Source organism: Solea senegalensis, linkage group LG9 (genome assembly GCF_019176455.1).
Source record: "Solea senegalensis isolate Sse05_10M linkage group LG9, IFAPA_SoseM_1, whole genome shotgun sequence".
Classification (NCBI taxonomy): domain Eukaryota; kingdom Metazoa; phylum Chordata; class Actinopteri; order Pleuronectiformes; family Soleidae; genus Solea; species Solea senegalensis.
Window position 1 is genome coordinate 13,468,792 of NC_058029.1, and position 22,279 is coordinate 13,491,070.

Genomic DNA, 22,279 nt, shown 5'->3' on the forward strand with positions numbered 1-22,279 from the left:
CTAAAACAAGGAGGCAATATTGCATTGAACAATATCAAACCTGGAAAGAGAAAACCCAGGAATATCGTTGTTTGGGGTGATGATAAGAAATGGCCTAATTTGCCCCCTCCTGTCACTTATAACCAGCTGTCACTCCAGTTAAGTTCACCAGCAAAAATACAGAATCGTTTTAATAATTTTCGGGCTCAGACCTTTAATTTTGGGCTCTACAGGGATAACACAGGATGCACATTGTTTGTGTCATACTGTATGCATGTCTTTTTTTTCACCACGCAAGTCACATTGAACCAGCCAGAAGACCTGAAACAGCTTCACAAAACAGACTGTATCACAATGGGGAGTTTCCATTTTATCACCCTCTTAAATTGTGTTTCAGTTGGTGATGTCGACTTTTTCAAAAAGCAAGGCATACAAACATGATATTTCAGGTTGTAGTGTTTTCTGGAGAGTACTCCCTTTGTTTTAATATGTCATCATCTGCTGCATAGACAAATCTACTTGAAGAGAACGGAGACATTGCAGCAGTGCTTGTGAAAAATACACAAATTATCAATTTATTAACTCTTCAATTTATGATTTGGTTTGCAAATCATCATAAATCCTGACAGCAAAATATACACTTTTAATGGCCATACCACTCAAAACATGCTTTCTGAGTGTAAGAGAGTTTTGTAATGTAAGGGGGGAAAGGGCAGTGATATGGAAGTAACAGTGTTGTACAGAGTTTACAGTGGAGAGAGGGGAGAGCATGGCCTTCACCTCTGCATGACACCCATCCATCCACTGTCGTAACAGGAGGCGCATCAGATTGACCGCTTGTGCACTCACCACAACAAAAGGTCATGGAGAATATGTGCATGTGTGAGTGCGTATTTCATGACAGAGGCATCCATGGTTTGGACTACTTAGCCTCTGTCCTATCATCAAAGGACACAGGTGAGAGCAGCTTTATGGATCCTCATTTCTCATGTTACCCTTTCAGCTCAGGGAGTGCACATCAAAGACAAGGGCTTACAGAGTACAAATACATGCACACACACGCACAGTCATAAAAAATGGAAGAACACGACATGCACACACATATACAGTACATTACAAATATAGATAGTACAATAGTACGATAGATAGTACGGTAGTACAATAGATAGCACGATAGATAGATAGATACTGTAGATACTGTAGATAGATAGATAGATAGATAGATAGATAGATACTGTAGATACTGTAGATAGATAGATAGATAGATAGATAGATAGATAGATAGATAGATAGATAGATAGATAAAGGTTTGCCTGGTTGATGAATTGATCCAGTGGAGAGAGTAGTAATGACCTGCCAAATCGTCATGATTTAAGACCCATTCTAAAGTGTTTCCCTCCTCTGGACCTGCATGAAACAGGCCTGTCAGGCTCTGCTAGCAAGACAGTGGGGGTATGCCAGGTGCTTCATAGCAGCAGTGCATGCTTGACACACCATTTGCAGACACAGCGCATGCAGCTAGACTAACTAATGTTCACACACAAGCCCAAATAGGTGTATGCTGTTAACTATTCAGTGTGTAGCAACTCCAGAAGTGTTTCAATGTCACCATCGTAAAATGTATTTAATGGCAAATGAACTTTGATTAGGGGTTGGGTTACCCTTACGTTTCACCCCCATTTAAGAAACACAGCCAAACTGAAATCTGGTATATCGCAACCTGAGATGGAGAAGATCCTTCACACTTTAATATCTCCTGAACTGGACCACTATAATTCACCTGCCACATCAGGTTGTCTGTCGATGCCAGATCCAACAAGACATCTGACATCACAACATTCCCATATTCTTCACATTGGTTTCCCATTAAGTCCAGGATTCAGGACTTGTTCTAACATATAGAGCAGTGCATGGTTATACGCTTATGTACAAGTCTGACCTTAATTCAGGTCTTCTGTTTTTCTTCTACTTTCTAGCTTGTATAACTTGTTTATTTTTACACCATTTTATTGCGACTTCTAGCTGGCCTCTGGAGTAGGTTGTGGGAAAGTTTATCAGAAATTTGAAGATGTCGAAGTACTGCAGGTCCGAAATAATGTCCACTCCGGCTGCTTCCATACTCGTAAAAAAAAGCACCACAGGGGCATTATAAGTGTGAGATTTATTCAATCTGGCAAGATCTGCAATATATTGCTCAATCTCAGTGGACTTAAAGTGTGCAGTTAATTCTGGCAGCTTGAAACTGACACTGACGGCATTTCATTTTTGGAGAGGCCTTTCCTGCCATCATGGTGATGAAAACAAAACGAGTCATGTGACATGCTTACGTACAGTCATATTGATCTTTACAATATGGAGATGAAAAAGTTCCAAACCCTGCAGTTACTGGACTAAATCATATATGCACATATGTCGGTATATACATATACGTAGGTATATTTACATATATATATATATATATATATATGTCTCATTAGATGCAAACTAAATCTATGTCAGTGGATGATCATTATCATCTGTGTTTTCTTGGCTGTCCTCAGTCTGCTTCACATGTGAATAGTTTCAGGTTTTCCCAAAGTTCATTGGTTTCAATAACCAAACAAGAAGAAACATAATCGATTATCTATCTATGTCAAAAGGACACAGTCATTTAAGACACTGAAACATTAGAACCAAGGGTCCATTTTCCAAGTAATTTAATATTTCAGTCTCGAGACATTATGATTTGGTTTGCCACATGACAGCAAACCTAAATAATTATTTTTGCTCATTGTTTTCTTTTTACAGAGATATCTATAACAAGTCCTTTGTCAGAGCCCAAGAGGTGATGTCATCTCTGATAGTTTTTCCCTCATGAGGCCAGCTGGAATGACTCCATATGGTGTACAGTAAATGCATGTATGTTTCTGCAAATGTGCATGTCTCATAAAGATCATGCTGGTGTTGGTGCCTTGGCACAGTTATCACTATGGAAACAACTCTTAAACAAAATCTGCCCCAGCCTGGTGCTGTATTCGGATCAGCTTACTTCATCTCCAAACATAATGTTCACCAATCTTCTGGGATGACTGGTGAAAAGATCCAGGAGCTGCTGCTTGAAAGGAACCATAACCAGCACAAGGCCTGATTAATAGTAGCACTCTAATAGTGTCATAACTTTCTCCTAAGTAGCAGCAGCAATGTAATGAGAGGAAAACAGATGGAGGAAAAATATAAGAATAGATGGAGGGAAATACTGGGGATGAGATGAGACAGAGTGGTCAGATGAAGCACTCGTCAGTAGGGAATAAAGTTAATATCATCTGCAAGTTGGACTATAAACTTAAACAAGGAAAGTTTGGAAGTTATGGATGGATTATAGACAAATTAAGCCTGTGCATATGTTTATCACATGGAAGCTTAGATTTTATGATAGGCTCTCTAACAAAAGCTCCTGCACAATGACATGGCCTGTTTGTTGTCTCTAGGATCAGCTCACAGGAGCTGCAGTGAAACAAAGCCCATAGAAGATTTATCACTGTTCATGGAAAAATAAAAATAAAACAGTACCTGAAAAAAACCTGTTTTCTTTTTGTTGTTTTAACTGCGTAGTGTGCATTGAGGGTATATGTATCGTTACACTTCTATGTTGTTATTTCTCTGCATGAACACAGCTTCAAAAAAGTTGTGTCTGAATTTGAAAACTGTGTATTTGATATATGCTCAATAAATAATGTAAATTATCAGTTACCAACTTTTGCCATCATTTAACTGTACATTAAATCACTGAGATTTTATTGCTCGCACATGTGCTGGATCTGACTCCCTGCTGAAGAGTTCTAAAGAATAAATACCGCTCTATAGTCATTTACCTTGTGGTTTTAAAGCGTTCAATAATAAGCACTATGTGGTATTTTATGCCAATTACTGTGGGTATTTTACAAAGCCATCATTGTCAAGTTTCCAGGGTGAATGAAAACAGGTGGGCATAGCAAACTGCTGCAATAATTGATTTTGTGTGTTGATACAAGATTAATATTTGAACAGGGTTCATTAAACCCTTTTTTTTCTACAAAGAAAACATACTGTAGTCTATTAGAGTAAGGATCCCTTGAGGGTGCTGCTCAAACTTAACAACACTTAAATACAACCCACTCTTCACCTAGCCAGGATTATCCAAGGTAAACATAGTCAATGGTCTGTACAGGACAAAGACACTTCCACACATCTGTTTGCACTGACCTGACTCTGAGTCAGTCACTTTTATTGGAATGACCAGCTCTTTCACTTCAGCCTTCATTTCCCATCACAGACCATGGACTTAATTGGTTTTTAATTCCAAATTTCACACTTAACAAGATGCATTAACAATGATTTCATGCATGACTGCAATAGTATGGATGAATAACATTGGAATATCAGTTTCGTGCCAGACACCACTACTGAATACATTCATTCATCTTCAACCACTTATCCAAGGGTTGCAGGGGGGAGGAGCCAATCCCTGCTGACATAGGGCAAAAGGCGGGGTCAGACCCTGAACAGGTTGCACTACTGTCCATCACAGGGTCAACAGACAAAGACCCACAACAAATCACTGTCATGTTCACAGCGACGGTCCATTTACAGTCTTCAGTTTACCTACACCACATTCTGGAGGAAGCTGTAATATCCATAAAAGACCCTTGCACACGGGGAGAACATGCAAACTCCGCCACCACCACCTTTAAGAGTTCTGGCAGCAAATAAGACCTCATTCTCCACACCTCCTACATATTATGTGTTTTTTTATTACAGGTTAACTTTTTTTCCATTTTACCCCTCAGAGCTTTCATTACACAAATGTTCCCTTTAAAAAAAAAAACCTAAGAAAAAACGACATCATGATAAATGACTTTTCGAGGCTCACACGGTGTTACACACGTACCTTTGATGACGAATGAGAGGTGTGAGGCTGGTGAGGTGAAAGAGGGATGAAGTCTCTCTTAGAAATAAAGGTTCCCAAAAGACCATTTCAATTAGTCATCAGAAGGTAAATTGGTCAGTTTATTTGACTGAACGCAGAGGCAGATTTCAAGAAAAAATGACTTCAGTGCTTGTGAAGTCAAGAGGAATTCCAGGCCCAGCACCCTCCCGTTAATGCAACGGCGTGCTTTTGCATGTGGTGTTGATCCAAACGTGTGGACCGATTTACTTTCTTTCCAAGAGTTTTCAGACAAACTTCAAATATCTGATAACTTAAAAGACAAAAAAAATGTTGCATGGCAGCCATCGTGAATAAAACCTGTTCTGTCTCATGAAAGCGCCAGCCTTTGTGTTGACCGCTCAGATTGTGGTATAACAGCAACCAGGCAAACGTCCAGTTATCCTTTTGCACAAACTCTGCCTGGAAAGTTCTGATGAGGTGCTAAGTGTCCAATAAAGGGTGAGATAAAACACAACTACTCCTTTAATAACCGCTTAATCATTTCTACCAACTTCTAACTCTTCATTTTGTGTTTTGCTCACTAACCAACATGCTCAAATGCATTTCTACAAAGTGTGTGTGAGGAATCCAGTTGGTGTTCAATTACAGGATTTGATGGAAGGAGATCATTTGTTACTAAAATTTCTCTCAGTGTCATATTTAAGTAAAGATCTGTTCAAGGAACACCCGCAGTGACACGACCTGCCTGACAACATCCCTCACAGTTCAATTGTCTCAATACCCTATTGTTTTTCTGAAGCACAGAACAACTTGGCTGAGCGGTAAGATGTTGTTCCTTTAAGTGTGGAGATCACACTTGAAGCCTATATATGCAGAACTATGTGAGAACTGTAAATTAACTGTAATGTTAATCCATGTACATGTCCATGTACACATATTTCATCACAAAGCAGCGCAAGATGAACAGCCTAGAATGAAAATGAACAGATAGGTTTTTGACATAAGATAAAATACTTGTCTGCAGGTATTTGTCGGAAAAATGCTCCGCAATGACAGAGTAAAGACAGGGATCATTGATTTCAAAGTCAAAACCGCCTCACACCCTGACTAAATATTTTAAAAGGTATCATGGCAACAGATACAGATTCATGATCCATTGTGTGAAAAGAAAAAAATCTGAAACATTTGTGCTTTCAGTGTGGAAAAAAGCCATGGGCAACAAAGAATGACCATGATACACCTTGATTTAAATCAAATCCAAATAAAACACAGTGGGGGTTTTAGACTACAGGGCTGACTGCTATTTCATGGCATATGCTGGAGCATTGCATGCGTCTGGCAGGTGGGTGGTAAAGAAAGAGGGGGTAGAAAATGAGAAGTGTGCCGATTTCAGTGGAGGCAGCAGGAAGGAAAAGTTGCATGCAAAGAAATGTACTACAAACAGCATCATCATAGAATTTGTAAAAACACAAAGAAAAAAAACAACCAAAATCAACCAACTCCAAGACAATTTCCATTACTCAGTATAGATTTTATCATTACCTACTTTTGCATCTATCCCAGATTCCTGGTTCCCAGGTGAGTTTTATATTGAATTACATGTCCTGTTTCCTCCAAGTCACAAACCATAGTTTGTTAAGTCAGAAAAACAAGAGAATAGACCAAAGAAAAAAAAATGTACTGGAAATTCCAGCAACCTGGCAGCACAACATACAAGCCCTGGGTCCTTTGTGGTCTGCAAATTGTTTATGGTGGTACAGTGAGATGAGGTATCATAGCTACATTGTTTAAAAACAGTAAGAAAAAGAAAAGAACAAAAATAAATATCATGTTTGTGGTTCATTAGGGAATGTTGTGTTTTTGTGTTAATGTGCTCATAATACTTAGTTTTACAACAATAATTTAAAATGCCGAAGGAACGCTCTTTCACCAGCAGTGACATGTCTTAATTTCTCTTAATACAAGGTATTTGGGGATCTCTCTGTTAAAACTTAAAAGACAAATGACGCATGTTTCCTTTCATCCGCAATCTGCATAGAACAAAAACAACTTTTAGACAAATTAGACACATTTTACCAGCAATAAACATTCTGTTTCTGCCTTGCAATATTAAACAAAGTTGTTACAGCTCTGTGAAGCTCTAAATGCTACGTGGATAACATTCAGTGTTGGTCCTGGTCTGCGCCAAACCAAAAAGCTGTAACAACAAGACTAGCACTAACTCAAATCCTCAGGGTTTGTTTGGTTTGAGTTCCACACTGTCAACTGGCCAAAAAACGTGTTTCATCCAGGTACATTTATATGAACTAATCAGATGATGAGAAAACAAAACAAAACTTCATGCACATGATTATAATTAGTTAGTGTGAAAAAGTCTCCTGCCCACGAAACAGGGTGACTTTTGAAAGTCTGCATTCACTTCTGCTGCATCACATCACTGCAAAGCAAATGTGCTCAGTAAACCAAATGGCCATCATCTTCTCACAGCACAGCCTGAATGTCAACACAACACAATGAGGGAGTTGAGACACAACTTTGGCAAACCGAGATGGCCCAGTCAGTTCATTTCACAAGACACCAACAGAAATGAACTATCCTGCAAGATAAGTTAAATATGTGATATAAGCAAGAGATGGAGCAAGTTTTCCCAAAAGTTAAGAAAATAAGTTGCTATGGACACACATGCCAAATATGGCATGACCCGCACTGACCCCTTACATTACAAAGAGGTTGCAGTGCAACAGTGGTGCAACAGATTGTCCTATGACTGGAAGACAGGGGTTTGGGTTAGTCTACACGTTGATGTGTCCCAGGGCAAGACACTTTATTAATATGGTGAATGGGACTGGCAGTATGTGAATTGAGTGTGATAGATGCCCTGTATGAATGGGTCGATGGCAAAACTGTAGTGTAGAGTGCTTTGAGTGGTCATCAAGGCAAGAAAAGTGCTCTATAAATACAGGCCATTCACAAAGAAACATCATTTTTTGGCATGAAATAGTAGGACATGCACAGGTTTTACCAATAACAAAAATTATTTGGGTTCTATTCCAGGTTTAAGAAAGCTATGAGTCATGCTATCGTGCAAGCGCTTGGGGAGATCACGCTCAACACTTGACACTTTAACCTGTAGAAGCTGAAAATATGTTATTTTTATACTGCATATAATATATGCAGTTTAAAAATAAATAAAACATTCTAACAGCCTGTTGTGTTCCAATAAAGGTGATTGAGAAAATGTAATTGTTAAGACGTCTGCACTGCAGTTTATATGAACAGACTGTACTAACTTTTAATTGTTTTCTGTGTTCATGTGGAGGATGTGCCACTCTAGGTACCCTCCCACACCATTCTTTGGGTATAAAACAATCGAAATGGACTAAAAATGAAAAAAGTTTACAAAATTAACAGGATATGCAGGCAGAAAAGGTGACAGTGTATATGAACTTGCGATCTCCGAGATAGAGATATACAAGACGGAGAAGTTTTGACAAAGATAAAGTAGTATAGACACATTGAAACAGAAACACAACCAAATGCAAGCAGACATGCAGGTGAGCTGGGCTCAGCTGGTTTTCAGCAGGCCCACCTGTGCAAAAAGGACAGGTGCGAGTGTGTCAGTAGCCAGCTCACAGATCAACAGAGAAGCAATAGGGGTGCAATAGTCTGCACAGATCCCAAAACATTTGAGCGTCATGGGTGTATCCTGGCCCTTACTAACGCACACCCCCATGGATAACACATTCCACTCAGCTAAACAACCATGAGAGTGGTGGGTGCGACAAATTACAGCCAGGGACACTCACACACAACAGTACCCCTACACTTCAGACAGACCCTCCCAAGATGCACTGAGGTGCATCACTGTAATTCAAGCCCTGCAAAGACAGCACACTTTATTGCTGAGGGGCAGAAAAGCTTGTCCTGAAAGATGTCATTTTAAATTAGAGGGATGATGTGGAGGGTGGAGGGACCAAAGTAGGGATGGCGGGAAAGGAAGTGATGAAAACTTTAAATAAATTGAAGAATTAGTGGTGGAATGAGCATCTGCTGGTACTATTACATATCAGAGTGTGGATGATATATAGAAGTCTTATAATGATACGGCAGGTTCTAGAAAGTAGTACGGTAGTTGGCTGTGAAGTTAATGAAATAGTCATTTTAAAAACAGCTGCAAATATATCATGCAAAGCGCAGAGCATATTAATATTTCCTTCCCATAATATTCTTCCTGTGTTCAGATATTTCCTTTGGCAAGTCCACTTTCCTCCCGCTCTGCAAATGTGTGCAAGTCTGGTGACACTGGAGACTCACTTTTGCTCATTAGTGTGAATGTCAGTGTGAGGGCGTGTGCTTGTATTTGATCTGTGCAGACTACTGACCCGTCTAGGTTGTTTCCAAGCCTTGATCCCAATGCATGATGGGAATGGCCCAAAGTATCCCTGATTAGATAGCTATGGGGAAAAAAAAAATTGAAATTTGTAAATCCTTGATGGTGTCTTATTTTAGGCCCAGTTGGAGGCATTAGCGCTTTATGATCCTTGCAAAACCAGAAGAGGAAATGTGTCACAGCCACCATGTCTGCCATCTTGGCAATGTGTGTGCATGTGTGTGTACCCACTTGGCAGTTAGTAGTCATTAAAAGAGGGTGTGAGGGAGCCATCCAGTGGTTTCATGTCATTAATGAAAAACAGCACCGACAACCACAAGAGCTCTCAAATACACACAAACATTATAAACACAACATGAAACACATGTGCACTCATCCAAATACACCCATTGACTGTTTGTCTTTGGCTCCCTGCCCTCCTGGTCCTAACTGCTACAAACAATGTTTTCCTCTCTTTATCCAATCATATTAAGTGTGATGACCCTATGAACACATAAAGACACGCAGGCACACAGAAACTTGTCAAAAACAACAATTCCGCCTGTGAAGCCCTCTGGATGTTGGAGGTCACAAAAGAAAAAGAAAGTGTGATTTCTGACGGCTTATTTTAAGTTAAGCATAAGTGGTTGGAGCAAAACTTGTGTTCAAAACTCACACTATGATCTTAAAGTCAAATATGGCTCTTGTGGTTAGGCTGTCAATAGGTGAAAGATGGACAAGGGAGTTGTGTGACAAGCAGTTCAGTCACCCCCTTTACTTCCTGAGCCAACAACCCTCATCACTTCCAGGCGAGTATCTTAAAGAGGATGTTTTGTGGTCAGAGCTGCTCTGCACTTTCTCAGCCACAGCTTTATCACTTCAAAAGCTTAGCCCCTGAACTGTTAGTTTACAGGCTGCACAGCATTGATTAAAAGTCAAACAGTGTATAGGCTGGAGGAAACCTCTGATCATCCGTTTAGGACATATAATTGCTTTCTCTGCTCAAGGCTGTCCTCTAGTGGCACTATAGATGAGACAAGAAGATGATCTGAAGTTGCTTCATCACTGACTACTAAATAACTGAAGAAAAATCCCAACATTCACTCTTTACATGACATTCTTTGTTCCTCGTCTTTCTAGACTGCCTTCTTCAGAGCATGGCTAGAGTTTCACACAGCTGTGTGAGGTGGGATCCATGTGGTGATTTGTAGCACTATAATGGCTGTCCTCCCAGACATTAAGATAACAGCTCTCACCTTACCTTCATCAACAACTAAAGGGGCAACAGAGGGCTTCAGGGTTCTATGAGGCCAATGAAATGGCCCAAGGGCAAGGGAGGCAAGACGAGAAGGGGCGGAGGATTTGCAGGTGTCCAAACTCCCCTGGCTATGGACAGGTGCACTGCACCTGTGCCCCATATGCTTAGTCATTCACAGACATGCACGTGTGTGGGTGTAAAATTCCAGTTGTGCACTTTGACGTTTCTCCCTCTACAACACACAGAGTGTTACAGTCCAGTCCCTCTGTGAAACACAGGCTACATATACGACACATTTCATTATACAGTTCAAATGGTTACAGGTCAGCAAGTCAAAAAGTCTTCATAACTGCTAACAAATGTTTGGAGAATTTGCCCATCACAACCACAGTTAACCAGCAACCGATTAGGACATCATGACAAATGCACCATTGTGACTGCAGGGATATTAAGGGTCCTTAAGGGGTTGAGGGATATGTGGTTGACGTGCATGTCTCCCTCCCTATGTAATATTCACGTGTAGTTTAACAATTTAAGAAATGCTCTCACTGATAAGTTATTTGAGTGAAGACTGGCAAACTGGCTTTATGAGCAGTGATGTGCAAATCAGGAAGTGTAAGAAGTTAATAAATGCATATATATACACATATGTATATACATATGTATATATATATATATATTTACACATACATATATATATATATATATATATCTTGTATTTTTTTGGGCTTTTTCATGTAATTGCTGAATCAGCAGTCTGCAGCTTCCATTCAGACTTCAGGCAAAGGGGAGTTTAATCATGAGTCACTGTTCCGAGAGAGTGGCTCTCTCCTTTGGTAGGGAGTTCCTCTTTGAGAAGACAGGAGTAAAGGGTAAAGGTGAGACACATGAGAGGGTAAAGGACAAGGCTGAGATATCTGGTAGAAGGGAGGTAGCCGATTTGGAAGTGGAGAACTTGAACCCATTTTTAAACAGACTATAATTTACAGGCTGGGCCAATTTTATTGACATTGAATTACATCAGCAAAACGCTCTGCTGCAGTTAGCATCCAACATCAACCAAAACCAGATCGTACCAGTACATATATGCACACACACACGCAGACAGACAGAATTTCGTCAAAGTCTGGACAGCATTACGTGGTGTCGAAAGCAATGCCCCGCCCCCCCAAAACTCCCTAATTATAGTCTGCATTATTGAAGACTGAGGGCTCTCGAGAATAGGTTTATCACTGTATTGTGGCTGAGAAAACACACACACAGCACCCCTGAAACACAACACATTCTGGCTTGTGTTAAGGTATACATACAAACATACATACACTGACTAACATGTAACAAGAAAAATATAGGGTGGACAGAAGCACTGACTAGGAGAGGCAAGGTCTCCATCTGCAGCATGTGTTGATTTTACTTGAAGATGACAGGCAACAAAAGGGCACTGTAGAAACAGTAAACAAAACGCTCCGCAAAGGATGGCGCGGCGGGTATCATGTGATAGTGCCTGGAACTCTCCGTTTGTGGACAAGGACAAACGGGGAAGTGCGGTGGAAAGGCAGAAGTCCAAACGATAAACAGAGCGGAGGGGTAATGTACATAAAGGCCTGCTGCATTGCTCTCAGGAGATGAATAATGAGCCAGATTGCATGTAAACTGTGGTTGGAAAACAACAAAGGCTGCTGACTAATTGTAGTAGTGTGTGGTCAGGTAGGGACGCCAATATGTTTGGCCTTTTGCCTGCATAGTGTGGCCTCTCTTGCCTAAACATGCTCCTAAAGTCTGTTATACTAAATAGGGCTGTGAATTGGTAAGAATCTGGTGAGATGATAAATATCCTGCAGGGCTGACAAAGCAAGTGCAACATATTGAGCTACTATAATTGAGGCAATATATTGCAATTTCCCCCCAATCGTGTATTATATGGAAAAACTCCCCAACACATAAACAATATACATCTTTCTTTGTCTAATGTGGAGTGGAAGGAGATAGAAAGACAACAGCCTATGGCAAACTTGCAGTTGAAGGCTTATCTATAACACTTAACACTAAACCCTCTAGTTATGCTACATGAGGGAAAATGAATGGTTTATAAGTAGCAGTTTAGAGTAGACTCTCCACAATCTTGCATATAAATCTGGAGCTCTGGTGAACCTGACCAAAAAACCCTGCTAATGATGTCATCTTTCCAGACAAGTAGTTTGTCTCTGGTCACCTGTCACGAGGAACTTAGGACAGAGATTGGACACAAAAACATCATTGTTATGATAACTTGAAATTAAAATGTTATTCATTTTATTCAAGTCTTTCAACCTAACCTATCCTACATGAATGGAGTATGCAAAGTATGAGTGTAGTAATAGATTTATGACAAGAATATTATACTTTTGACAGATTTAATCTGTTTATTTGCACAGAAATAGGTACAAAGCGTAAAACAATTTCAGTTAAAATAGTAGGAAAGATTTAAAAAAAGAAAAAAAAGAAAAAAAGGATAATTAATAAAACCTAATGAGTTACACTTGTTTCCCTCTTGAATCCATTACCAGCCATGTCATGATTCTTGTATGTGGTTCATTTCCTCTGATGTTATTCATGAAGTATGAAATTATTCTCCATTAACATCAGATTTGTTGTCCTCTTTGCCACATCTCTTATTAAGTCCACTAAAATACTTCTCTCTGAAGGCATTGTGTCCCTGGTAGGGCCTGAAGCGTGAATCTGCCAGATGAGCCAGGCTGTCAAACTCCTGCCGAGTCAAACACAGAGATTATTATCCTGAACTAACTTAACCCAGTTGCCAAAAAGTGCTACCTCAATTCAGGAACTTCTTAAAGGATTTTGTGGCATTATTTACCATGTGTCATGTGACCCGGAATGCAAGTACTAATGTTTCATCTTTTATTGTCTTATTAGAAAAAAAATAAACAAACCTTTAACTATTATTTAGTATTTAACTAGTATATAGACATTTTGCTCTTTAAATTTAAACTTAAACTGAAATTTGACTCAAGATAAACATGAATGTTATCTGAACGTGAAATCAAGCCTACTTTTCTTGACTGTAAGGTAGGTAAGTCAATGAAGGGGTGAAGGAAGAAAAAGAGATGCAGGGAAGAAAAATAATGACTTGGAAGTGATGACTCAACGCTGGGGCCTGTAAGCTTTCAGCATCACCTCTCATTTGCTTGTTAATACTGCCAAGCAGTTTCCATAACCAGAGTGGTAACAAGACTGACAACCTAAACATGACCCCAAAGTAATAAGAACAGAGGGGCATGAGTACAAAAAGCTGAAAATGAGTGGGAATTACTGCTCAGTCAATGACAGCAATACCAGAGGAGGGATACATATATCTAGTGTTACATTAGGAAAGTAACATTATGGCCACCAAACACATTATGTCACAACCCATAAACGTTAAGTAAATGTGAGATTAAAGAGTAGTTTTTTTTTCTGCACTACTTTAACACAAAACATTACTGGCTAACCACGTGTCACAGTCTTGAAAACACATTTAAGTGTCCACTATGTTGAAGGAGTGCAGATAGGTGCAGGCTAAGGCTTATTATGGAAGGAAAGAAAACTGAGAACGCTACCAGTCAGATAAGATCAAACAAATGTGTGTCTGTGTGCGTGCGTGCGTGTGGCCGTGCGTGTGTATCATACAAGGCTCTTTATGGGAGCAATTTGGGGTTTTGAAGTGGAACGGATGACAGATTCAAAGATGGATTGTTTTCCATACGATGGATGATTAAGCCATTTAGGGTTTCAGTATAAAAGAAATGAACCAATCACAGCCAGATGGTGAGGATTAACCCCCGACAGACAGAGAGACACCATCTCTTCCATTGGGATGACATGTACAGAAAAACATACACAGACGCATGCATATACGTTATATGCATGCACATGACACATACTCATGCGGTTACATATACAATCCACAAACAAGACGATGAGATCCACATGAAACTGCTCTCCGTTTACACCAGCTAACATCTGTGCCGCTGTCGATGCTTACACAAACAAAAGCAGTGAAGTAATTGTGCAGTTGGTACTGTGCAGATACAAGTATGTTGTCATTTGTAACTATACAAATGCATTATATCTGCAACCAGTCATGCAAACACACATCAGACAAAAGATCAAAGATGTGTATTTAATTGTGTGCAATAACTTGTTTTGCCTCCAAATTAAGTCTAAATATCTCTGCTGCTCTATGGACAAAATAATAACAAAAGATTGAGGAAAACTTCCAACACAGTTGTCATTGTCCAATAGCAAATGCACTTGCAGCCATCTAAACACCCATGGTGCTAGTCTTTAAGGGCAAGTTTATGTTTTTTTTTTCCAACTGTGATTGTAAGAGGTATTGACACAATATCGCCACCGACTTCGCCGAGCACCAAATAAAGTCTACACCTGCTTAAGTCACTCTCACACCAAGGTCCATAGATGAAATCTGTGGGGGCCCGGGAGCTGCTGGTCGACTGCTGCCTCATTTTGTAAGTTTGTGTCATTTAGGTAAAGCCAACCGATGAATCGCGAACATCTAAGTCATGAGACAAGACCATTGGAGGCAGCAGTGGATACAATTTCAAAGTTTGTAGTGATGTTTGCTGATCTTCTCTATAACTACTATATACTAAAATTCAGATATCTTAAGATATCCTTGGCTTATGCAAGCATAGATTTTATTAGATGAACCTTTTGTTAAGTGTCAAAAGTCTGCTTGTCCTTTTGTCCCTGGTGGAATGGTGCCATGTCAAGTATCTGGTTTCCAGGTGGGTCAGTGGGAAACAGGGACAGTGTTGGTAATTGGCAATACTTTGTACAACCACACTTCAAAAAACCAACCTGTTAAAATCAGGTGTGGTCAGGCAAATCTAAAGTTTACTGCTCCATTATTATAAGTAGTGACAGAAATATTGCTAGTGATAGTGATTTATTGATGCTCGTGAAATGTTGCTTATGAATTGATACATGGAAAACATAGAACACTTAAAGAGGGGAAAATGACATGGAGGTTTCTACAATGCCAAGGACAAGATAAAACATGCTGCTTTGTACAATAGGCTAAAATAACTATGGCACTTATTAGATACTGTCGTTTTCTGAGTTCTGTACTCACTTTCAAATCTCATGTACTCGACTACGCTGTAAGTAAATCTCAATTTTGAATACAAACATATTTCGGGAGCACTTACCTGTGGCTCCTTGATCTTCTCCATGGTGATCAGGCGTCGTGCCGTGTGGCTGGAGAGTGTCTGTTCACAGTTGCTGACGAGCTGAAGACACGGATGAAGAGGGACCATCTCCTCACTGTATCTGGAAAGTACACAAAACAGTTGTTAATCAATCATCAATAAGAAAAAGAAAAACACACATAGGCCACTTTTCTTTATCAAAGCCGAGTAAACTGAGAGGTTTGAATGAAAGCCATTTTTAGTGCTGTGACGGATCACTTTCTGTTTGGAGGCTATGAAAAGGGCTGGGGAGACACCTGTCAAAATTCCTTGGTAACTTTCACTGCCGTCCAATCGGTCCATAAACATATGTGTGGTAGATTTGCAACTGATAAATCTACGTTTGTGCCCAGAAAAGAAGTTGGAAAAAAGTGACACTGTCTGACAAGTCAACTGCTGTCTGTGTTAGGAACTATTTAAAGCAGATCAGAAATGTGTTTGCATATTTTTGTCATATTTAACCACTATCCCGGTAGCAACAGTTTCAATTTGCACAACATTGCCCTGTTGCCAGGGCCTCTATGGTAGAAGTATATTTGGTTGTAACGGTGACACAGGGATAATTCTCTCCTGCCAATCATAAGTTGTAGAGCCCAATCTGATTGATGAGATAATGTTACAGTCAAAGCACAGATAAGCTCCGTCTTTCATCTTTAGTGATATTTTTCCATAAAATCTATGATTGCTGCTCACTAAGAACAATGGGGTATTAAACCAGTTTAAACTTGTTTTTCATAATTCAGCAGCAGTACAACTGTTTACACCGTAATTCAAATATTTATTAATGACAAAAGATTACTTTTAAAAGGTTGTTTGGTCCATTGAATGTCGAGAGTTGATGTTTGGCAAACCTCTCATTCTGTCCACAAACTGAATATATTCAATTCTGGCCAAAGAGGAGCAGCGAAACATGAAAATACTTTTGTATTTAAGAAGCTGAAATCAAAAAGTTTGTTTTAATTTTCAACAATTTTCAACATTGATTCATTGTTTACCAAAATACCTGGATACTTAATACTTAATACCTCGATTAATGTAGTAGTCTGTATTTTTCCAGCCCTATGACAGCATGTAAAATTAAAAACAGGCGCACAGGGCAATGACCCAAAATCAATGAACCAAAAAACTAAATGAGTTATTTGCCAAAATGTCCGAAAACATATACTGAAGTGAAAAATTATGACATGAAAATGAAATATTATTCATTTATACCAAGTGACACAAGTATTACCTTACACCTTACTTTCTGACAAAACAGTCACTCTGTGTCCTTGCTTCACTTGTTTATGTACAAATTAGTGCACTTTATGGCTGCGATGACTGATATTCCATCATCTGTCTTTATACGTTTTTCTTCTGTCATTTACTATTTATGTGGGGTAGAAAGGAAAGAGAGTTTAAGGCTCTGGTCTGATCTCAACACTGTCTCTTGCTGACAGGTCTTTGTATCACCTGTTGTCCCACTCACACACACACACACACACACACAAGTGCCCCTGTTCTCATGAGGGAGGCAGACAGAAACACAAAATCCCCACTGTTTCTATCACGGCCATGGCCGCAGATACATACATATGTGGGGGTGACAGATACCCGATATCTCCCCGGTAGAGCCCCAGATTAGGCCCAGGAGACAGGCTACGTCTGAGCTTACACACACAGACATGCAGACAAAAACACACTTTGTGACTGTACATAGAAACACACATGTAGGTCAGCACGCAGACCACAAGGACAGATAATTCACATAACTGACTCCCTTGGCCTCAGACGTTTATTTTGACATGTTGCTCTGACAGGCACAGGCTCAAGCACCAGTAGATGAGTAGCAAAGACAAATGTGTGAACATGATATCGCACAGAAATGCATGTGCGAATACTCAAGACCACACACACCCCTGCTAATGTATAGATATGTACAGACAAATGCAAAGGCACGTAAAGTCACAAGCATGTTTGTTCATATGTAGTTTTCTGTCATTCTACCCAGGATGCCGGATCATGTCATCGCCTTCATCAGCCTATAAGCAGTGGCCAGAAGGAGTTCAATGCAGCGTTGTCTGTTGCTGCCACTGTGTGTTGTGGTTCATATTTTGATATTCAAACACCTGATATTCAATTTTGTTTAATGCACTGAAAAGTTTAAAATGCCACGTTTGGTTTCAGAAGAGCCATCTTATATGTAGCCCACATATAAAGGAGCTCAGTCACCTTCACTCGTGGTTTACCAAGACCCAGCTGTATGGGCAGGAACACCACAACACTCCTGAACAGTACACTGTGGATATCACTCTCACTCTCATTCACACAGGTGTTACATACAAAGGATAAAGTTTTATATATAGAAAAGTGCTAAAGTAAAATGAAAGAAGATGAAAACCAAATGGAAAAGTATGGTGGAAGCAAATGGACTGAAACTAAAGAAGCTGCTAATAGACCCCAGGATTGAAAACCCATTTAGCAGCTTGTAAAAGTGATTAGTCAAAACTGAATAATAGCAGTCATTATCAGTTTTTATTTGTCATCATTCCTCTCATTAACTTGTAAAGCCAAGTTTTAACCGTCAGCCCTCATGGCATTTTTTACAAGATGTGACAATGTTTATAGTATTATTCTTTTTGTTTGCCTTATGTTTGGTAATTTAGAGACTTCATCAGTGCAACAAGTTTTCAAATATTATGTCTGTATGAGGCAGTTGTTGTTTATGGTACAACTCTGCCCCCTACTGGGCTCTACATCAAAACCCAATTGTGCCTTTAGTTTAAGTTTATTTTTTAAACACACAAACAAATAAGTTTTACTAATTAATTTTAGAGGGTAAAGTCAAACATAACCCACAGACAATAATGAATGCAGTAACAGACTCTGGATAAGTCTGAATACTCACTCTGGCCTGTAGACCGGCAGCCAATATACGAGCCTCCCGCCCATGACCAGGTGATGGGCAGAGAAGTTTAACAGATCTGTGAAGATGTCATTAAGGTGGTACGCCAGTGAGACAGGGACGTGAGACTCTAGATAGCTGGGAAGAACATAAGAAAAGAAGAGCAGGGTTAGAACAGAGATGCTTAAACATTTAACACTTTAAACTCTGCTGTAATAAGGAACCTTATATATAGATGTATGTGTAGGTTATCTGTATCTGTAAATGGTATTATTTTAGCCTTAACCAACTCTGAACTGAGCTGTGTCAGGTTCTTGTCTAGAATGTGGAACCACTGGTGCGCCAGCCTGTATGTAAATATATGATATGTTTTATGTTCTGTTGGTGCTATGGAATTGAATTGAATTGAAGGTTAAATAAAGGACCTGCTTTTCTTTGCATACATAAGCTATGGCAGGTTAAAATACTATTAAAATCACAAATGTTCTTACATGGCATCAGGGGGTCTGGGGATGTCTTTGTGAGAACCTGTCCGCCTTGTGGACTCACGGATGCCATATGGAGCTGACAACAAAAACAACACCGAAAAATGAAAACAACAAAGAAACAAGCTCATCCCATTGGTGGAAGAACAGATGTTTGGTGCACATGTCAACTTGACAAAAGTCTACTGTAATAATCTAGCATTAGTAATCTAGCATCTTATTGACACTTGTATCACAAATTTTCATATTCAGCAAGTGTTAATGATGAGGAAAATAATCAAGACCTACGATCAGTAATGATGGCATCAAACAGAGCAGCGTTTCTCCACACAGACTTGGACGCATCAGACACCATGACATCCAAATACATCTTCTCTGTTCCATATTGACGGAGGTTGGCTCGGATATTCTCATCAGGTCCTCGCCACTTCTGGTTTTTACGGCTTGACCGACCTGAAAGACAAAAGAACATTTAAAAAATGTGGTTAATGATACCTTAAAATTAAACTAATTTTACTTCAAAATACAGCAGTTGGTGTGCCATATAAGTCCAGAGCAGACAAAACGTACCTCTGCCATGGATAGTGTTGTAATCAATATCTATTCCACAGACATAGGCTCCAAAATGAGAACATGCAACCAAAAGGCTCCCTGAAACAGACAAAGAAGTCAATCATGATTTCCCAGAGTGTGGGATTCTGTGGGTAAATCTAATTCATTACAGGCAATGACACACATGTGCTCACCTGTGCCAACAAATGGGTCAAAAACAACGTCATTCTCTTTGACCTTAGCATGGTTTGCCATGATAAATGAGAGGCCAGCATCCATGCTGGTGTTTCCAATGAAGTGTCTATTCTTCACACTGTGGGAGCGGATCAACTCACGCTGACCGTCCGCTATCTGGAGTAGGAGTGTGTCAAGATGGAAAACAGTCAGTTGCAAATTACTTGTTACTAATGCAAAAAAGAAGTCATTGCTCTCTTACCCATCGACCAAAGTAAACGTAGTATGGATTGTCAGGGATGTTGTTGGGGTCAGTGCCGTAATCCTCCAGTAAACAGAAAATGTGCTGTGCTCTCTTCAGACTCACTGTGCCCTCAAATGGAAGATACTCCAAAGCCTGACAGTAGAAAGTACTGATCACTACATACTGAACATATTGCATATATGCAAGCTTACAACGATGAAGATACACTTAAAACATTTCTGAGCATCAATCATACAATCTAAAGACTCACATCAATCCTTTTGATTCTGTCAGTAAACTCCAGGGTCTTGTTGAAGGTGTAGACATTGATTCTGTACGTGGAGTCCTTGTGCATGAATGGTGACTGTAGAGAAATATGGAGGAAGAGCACAAACAAAAATAAAAATACTCTCATATTTTTTATAATTCATATGAAACTGTAATTGAAATGAACTGGTTTAAATGGATTTGCATGTCCAAAACAATAGGACTATAAAATGTAGCATCACAAACCATATTCTCTAATGGATAGTTTAGGAGAGACGTTTGGAGATCACTGTGTGTCTCTCCGTGGCCCCATAATTCAAAGGCAGACCTGAAAGTGTAAATCAACTTAAACCACATCAACATAACAGCCACTACAGTGTAGAAAATACTGAAAATGTAATATGGCCACAGATAAACATGTTCAGGACCCCTCAGCAACAATGCTGGGCTGTCACTCACTTACTTTGCACAAACCGATCTGGCCATGATGGCACGAACATCATCCTCACACAAGCCATCCAGACACCAGAAAGGAGACTAGACAGAAGAAGCGAGAAGATGAGTCAAACACAGTGTTAGTAACAAAAGGTAAACCAAACAAGACCTTAAAATAGGTTCATAAAAATTGCAAACCTTTTCTTTGAAGTTTTCATCAGGATGGAATGGTTTTCCTCTGACAGCCAGTAAAGCCTTGATCTCCTACAAGAGTGAGGAGAAATGACAAAAACACTGATGTGGGTTGTAAGGTTACCACCCTGTAAGACTTTACTGGTAATAGTAAATATATAATCTCACAAGCTTTTACAAGCTAAGTAGTGCTGCTTACTGAGACCAGTTAACTGTAAAATCGGAGAAATGTACCTTTAAGGATTTGGTGAGGACAAATACCATGACATAGGAAATTTAAAATCCAGCAACAATACAGTATCACCTGCTCCTTAATAAAAATGGTATGTGTTGTTGATGTTAATAAACTGGATAATGTCCACAAGGAAACTAAAATGAAAAATTAGACAAACTAAATTTCAATGAGCATACACTTCAAATTCTAAATAGAAATCTAAAATGGTTAGGATAATAACTAACATAGACTCTGAATTATTTGTCAGAAAACAGAAATAACTGTACCTAATGAATCATTTGGTCATTTTAGGAAAGAAACCTATTTTCACATCCAAATGCAGTTGTGGTCTTTGAAAAAGGAAATTGAGCAGTGCATTAAACATCTCATTTAAAAAGAAAGCTGTTTGACACCGTGCTCTTAATACTGCTGGTTGTGATCATGATTAGCTTGTTTTCATATACTGTACATGCCTTTGTTTGTGAATACCACTTAAATAAACCACTTAAATAAACCACTTAAGAAACCAGTATGGATTTAGCAAGTCTGCTAGCTAACAGAGCACAGCAACTGAGGTGGGACTCTGCTCTTCCTCCACCTCCAACAGTGACATTCATCACTCACATTAAGAGCGACACACGGGTTTGAACTAAAGTTAATAAATCTTACCGGTAATCTGAAATCCAGATTATCTTGGGCCAGATGTAGCAGAAACTTCAGGCATGATCGTTTACTGAGCGTCGCCATCTTTAGTGCAGATTCAAAATACGTCCGACTTGAAAGAGGGCGCTCAGACAAAAAGTTCCTATGGGTTGAATTTCCATAAATGGTAGAAGAATGACGTTTTGTCTCTGTCCGTTTGTTATTATTACACACTGTCTGTACTCAATGTGTCCGTTTACACGTGTCTACTAATGGATACTGTGTTTACAGGGTGTTGTTTGGGAAATGATAGTGTCATCCAAATTATTATCCTTTCACACAACGTGTTTGACATCAATATTTCTATTCTACAGTTGCGTGCTTGGTTAAAGTCCTCTGGCAATTATAATCTGCTTTACTGCAGAAGCGGAT

The 22,279-nt window shown here is 39.5% G+C and overlaps 1 protein-coding gene across 6 annotated transcripts in view; it reads right to left on the reverse strand.

Moving 5' to 3' along the window:
• trmt11 (tRNA methyltransferase 11 homolog) overlaps positions 1-21,957 on the reverse strand; it is a 43,210-nt gene extending 21,253 nt beyond the window's left edge. For 5 of the 6 annotated variants that reach the window (XM_044035149.1, XM_044035150.1, XM_044035153.1 and 2 more), the window contains exons 1-12: positions 21,875-21,957; positions 20,998-21,063; positions 20,828-20,901; positions 20,611-20,692; positions 20,369-20,461; positions 20,116-20,250; positions 19,874-20,030; positions 19,698-19,778; positions 19,416-19,580; positions 19,134-19,206; positions 18,646-18,780; positions 15,720-15,840 (exon numbers count right to left, since the gene is read on the reverse strand). In XM_044035149.1, coding sequence (XP_043891084.1) covers positions 15,720-15,840; positions 18,646-18,780; positions 19,134-19,206; positions 19,416-19,580; positions 19,698-19,778; positions 19,874-20,030; positions 20,116-20,250; positions 20,369-20,461; positions 20,611-20,692; positions 20,828-20,901; positions 20,998-21,063; positions 21,875-21,952 — 1,260 coding nt within the window. In that variant the 5' untranslated portion in view covers positions 21,953-21,957. Of the gene's footprint in view, positions 1-12,891; positions 13,259-15,719; positions 15,841-18,645; positions 18,781-19,133; positions 19,207-19,415; positions 19,581-19,697; positions 19,779-19,873; positions 20,031-20,115; positions 20,251-20,368; positions 20,462-20,610; positions 20,693-20,827; positions 20,902-20,997; positions 21,064-21,874 lie in introns of those variants that run through there. The other variant, XM_044035152.1, reaches the window with a different exon arrangement.
• Between the last annotated feature and the right edge of the window lie 322 nt (positions 21,958-22,279).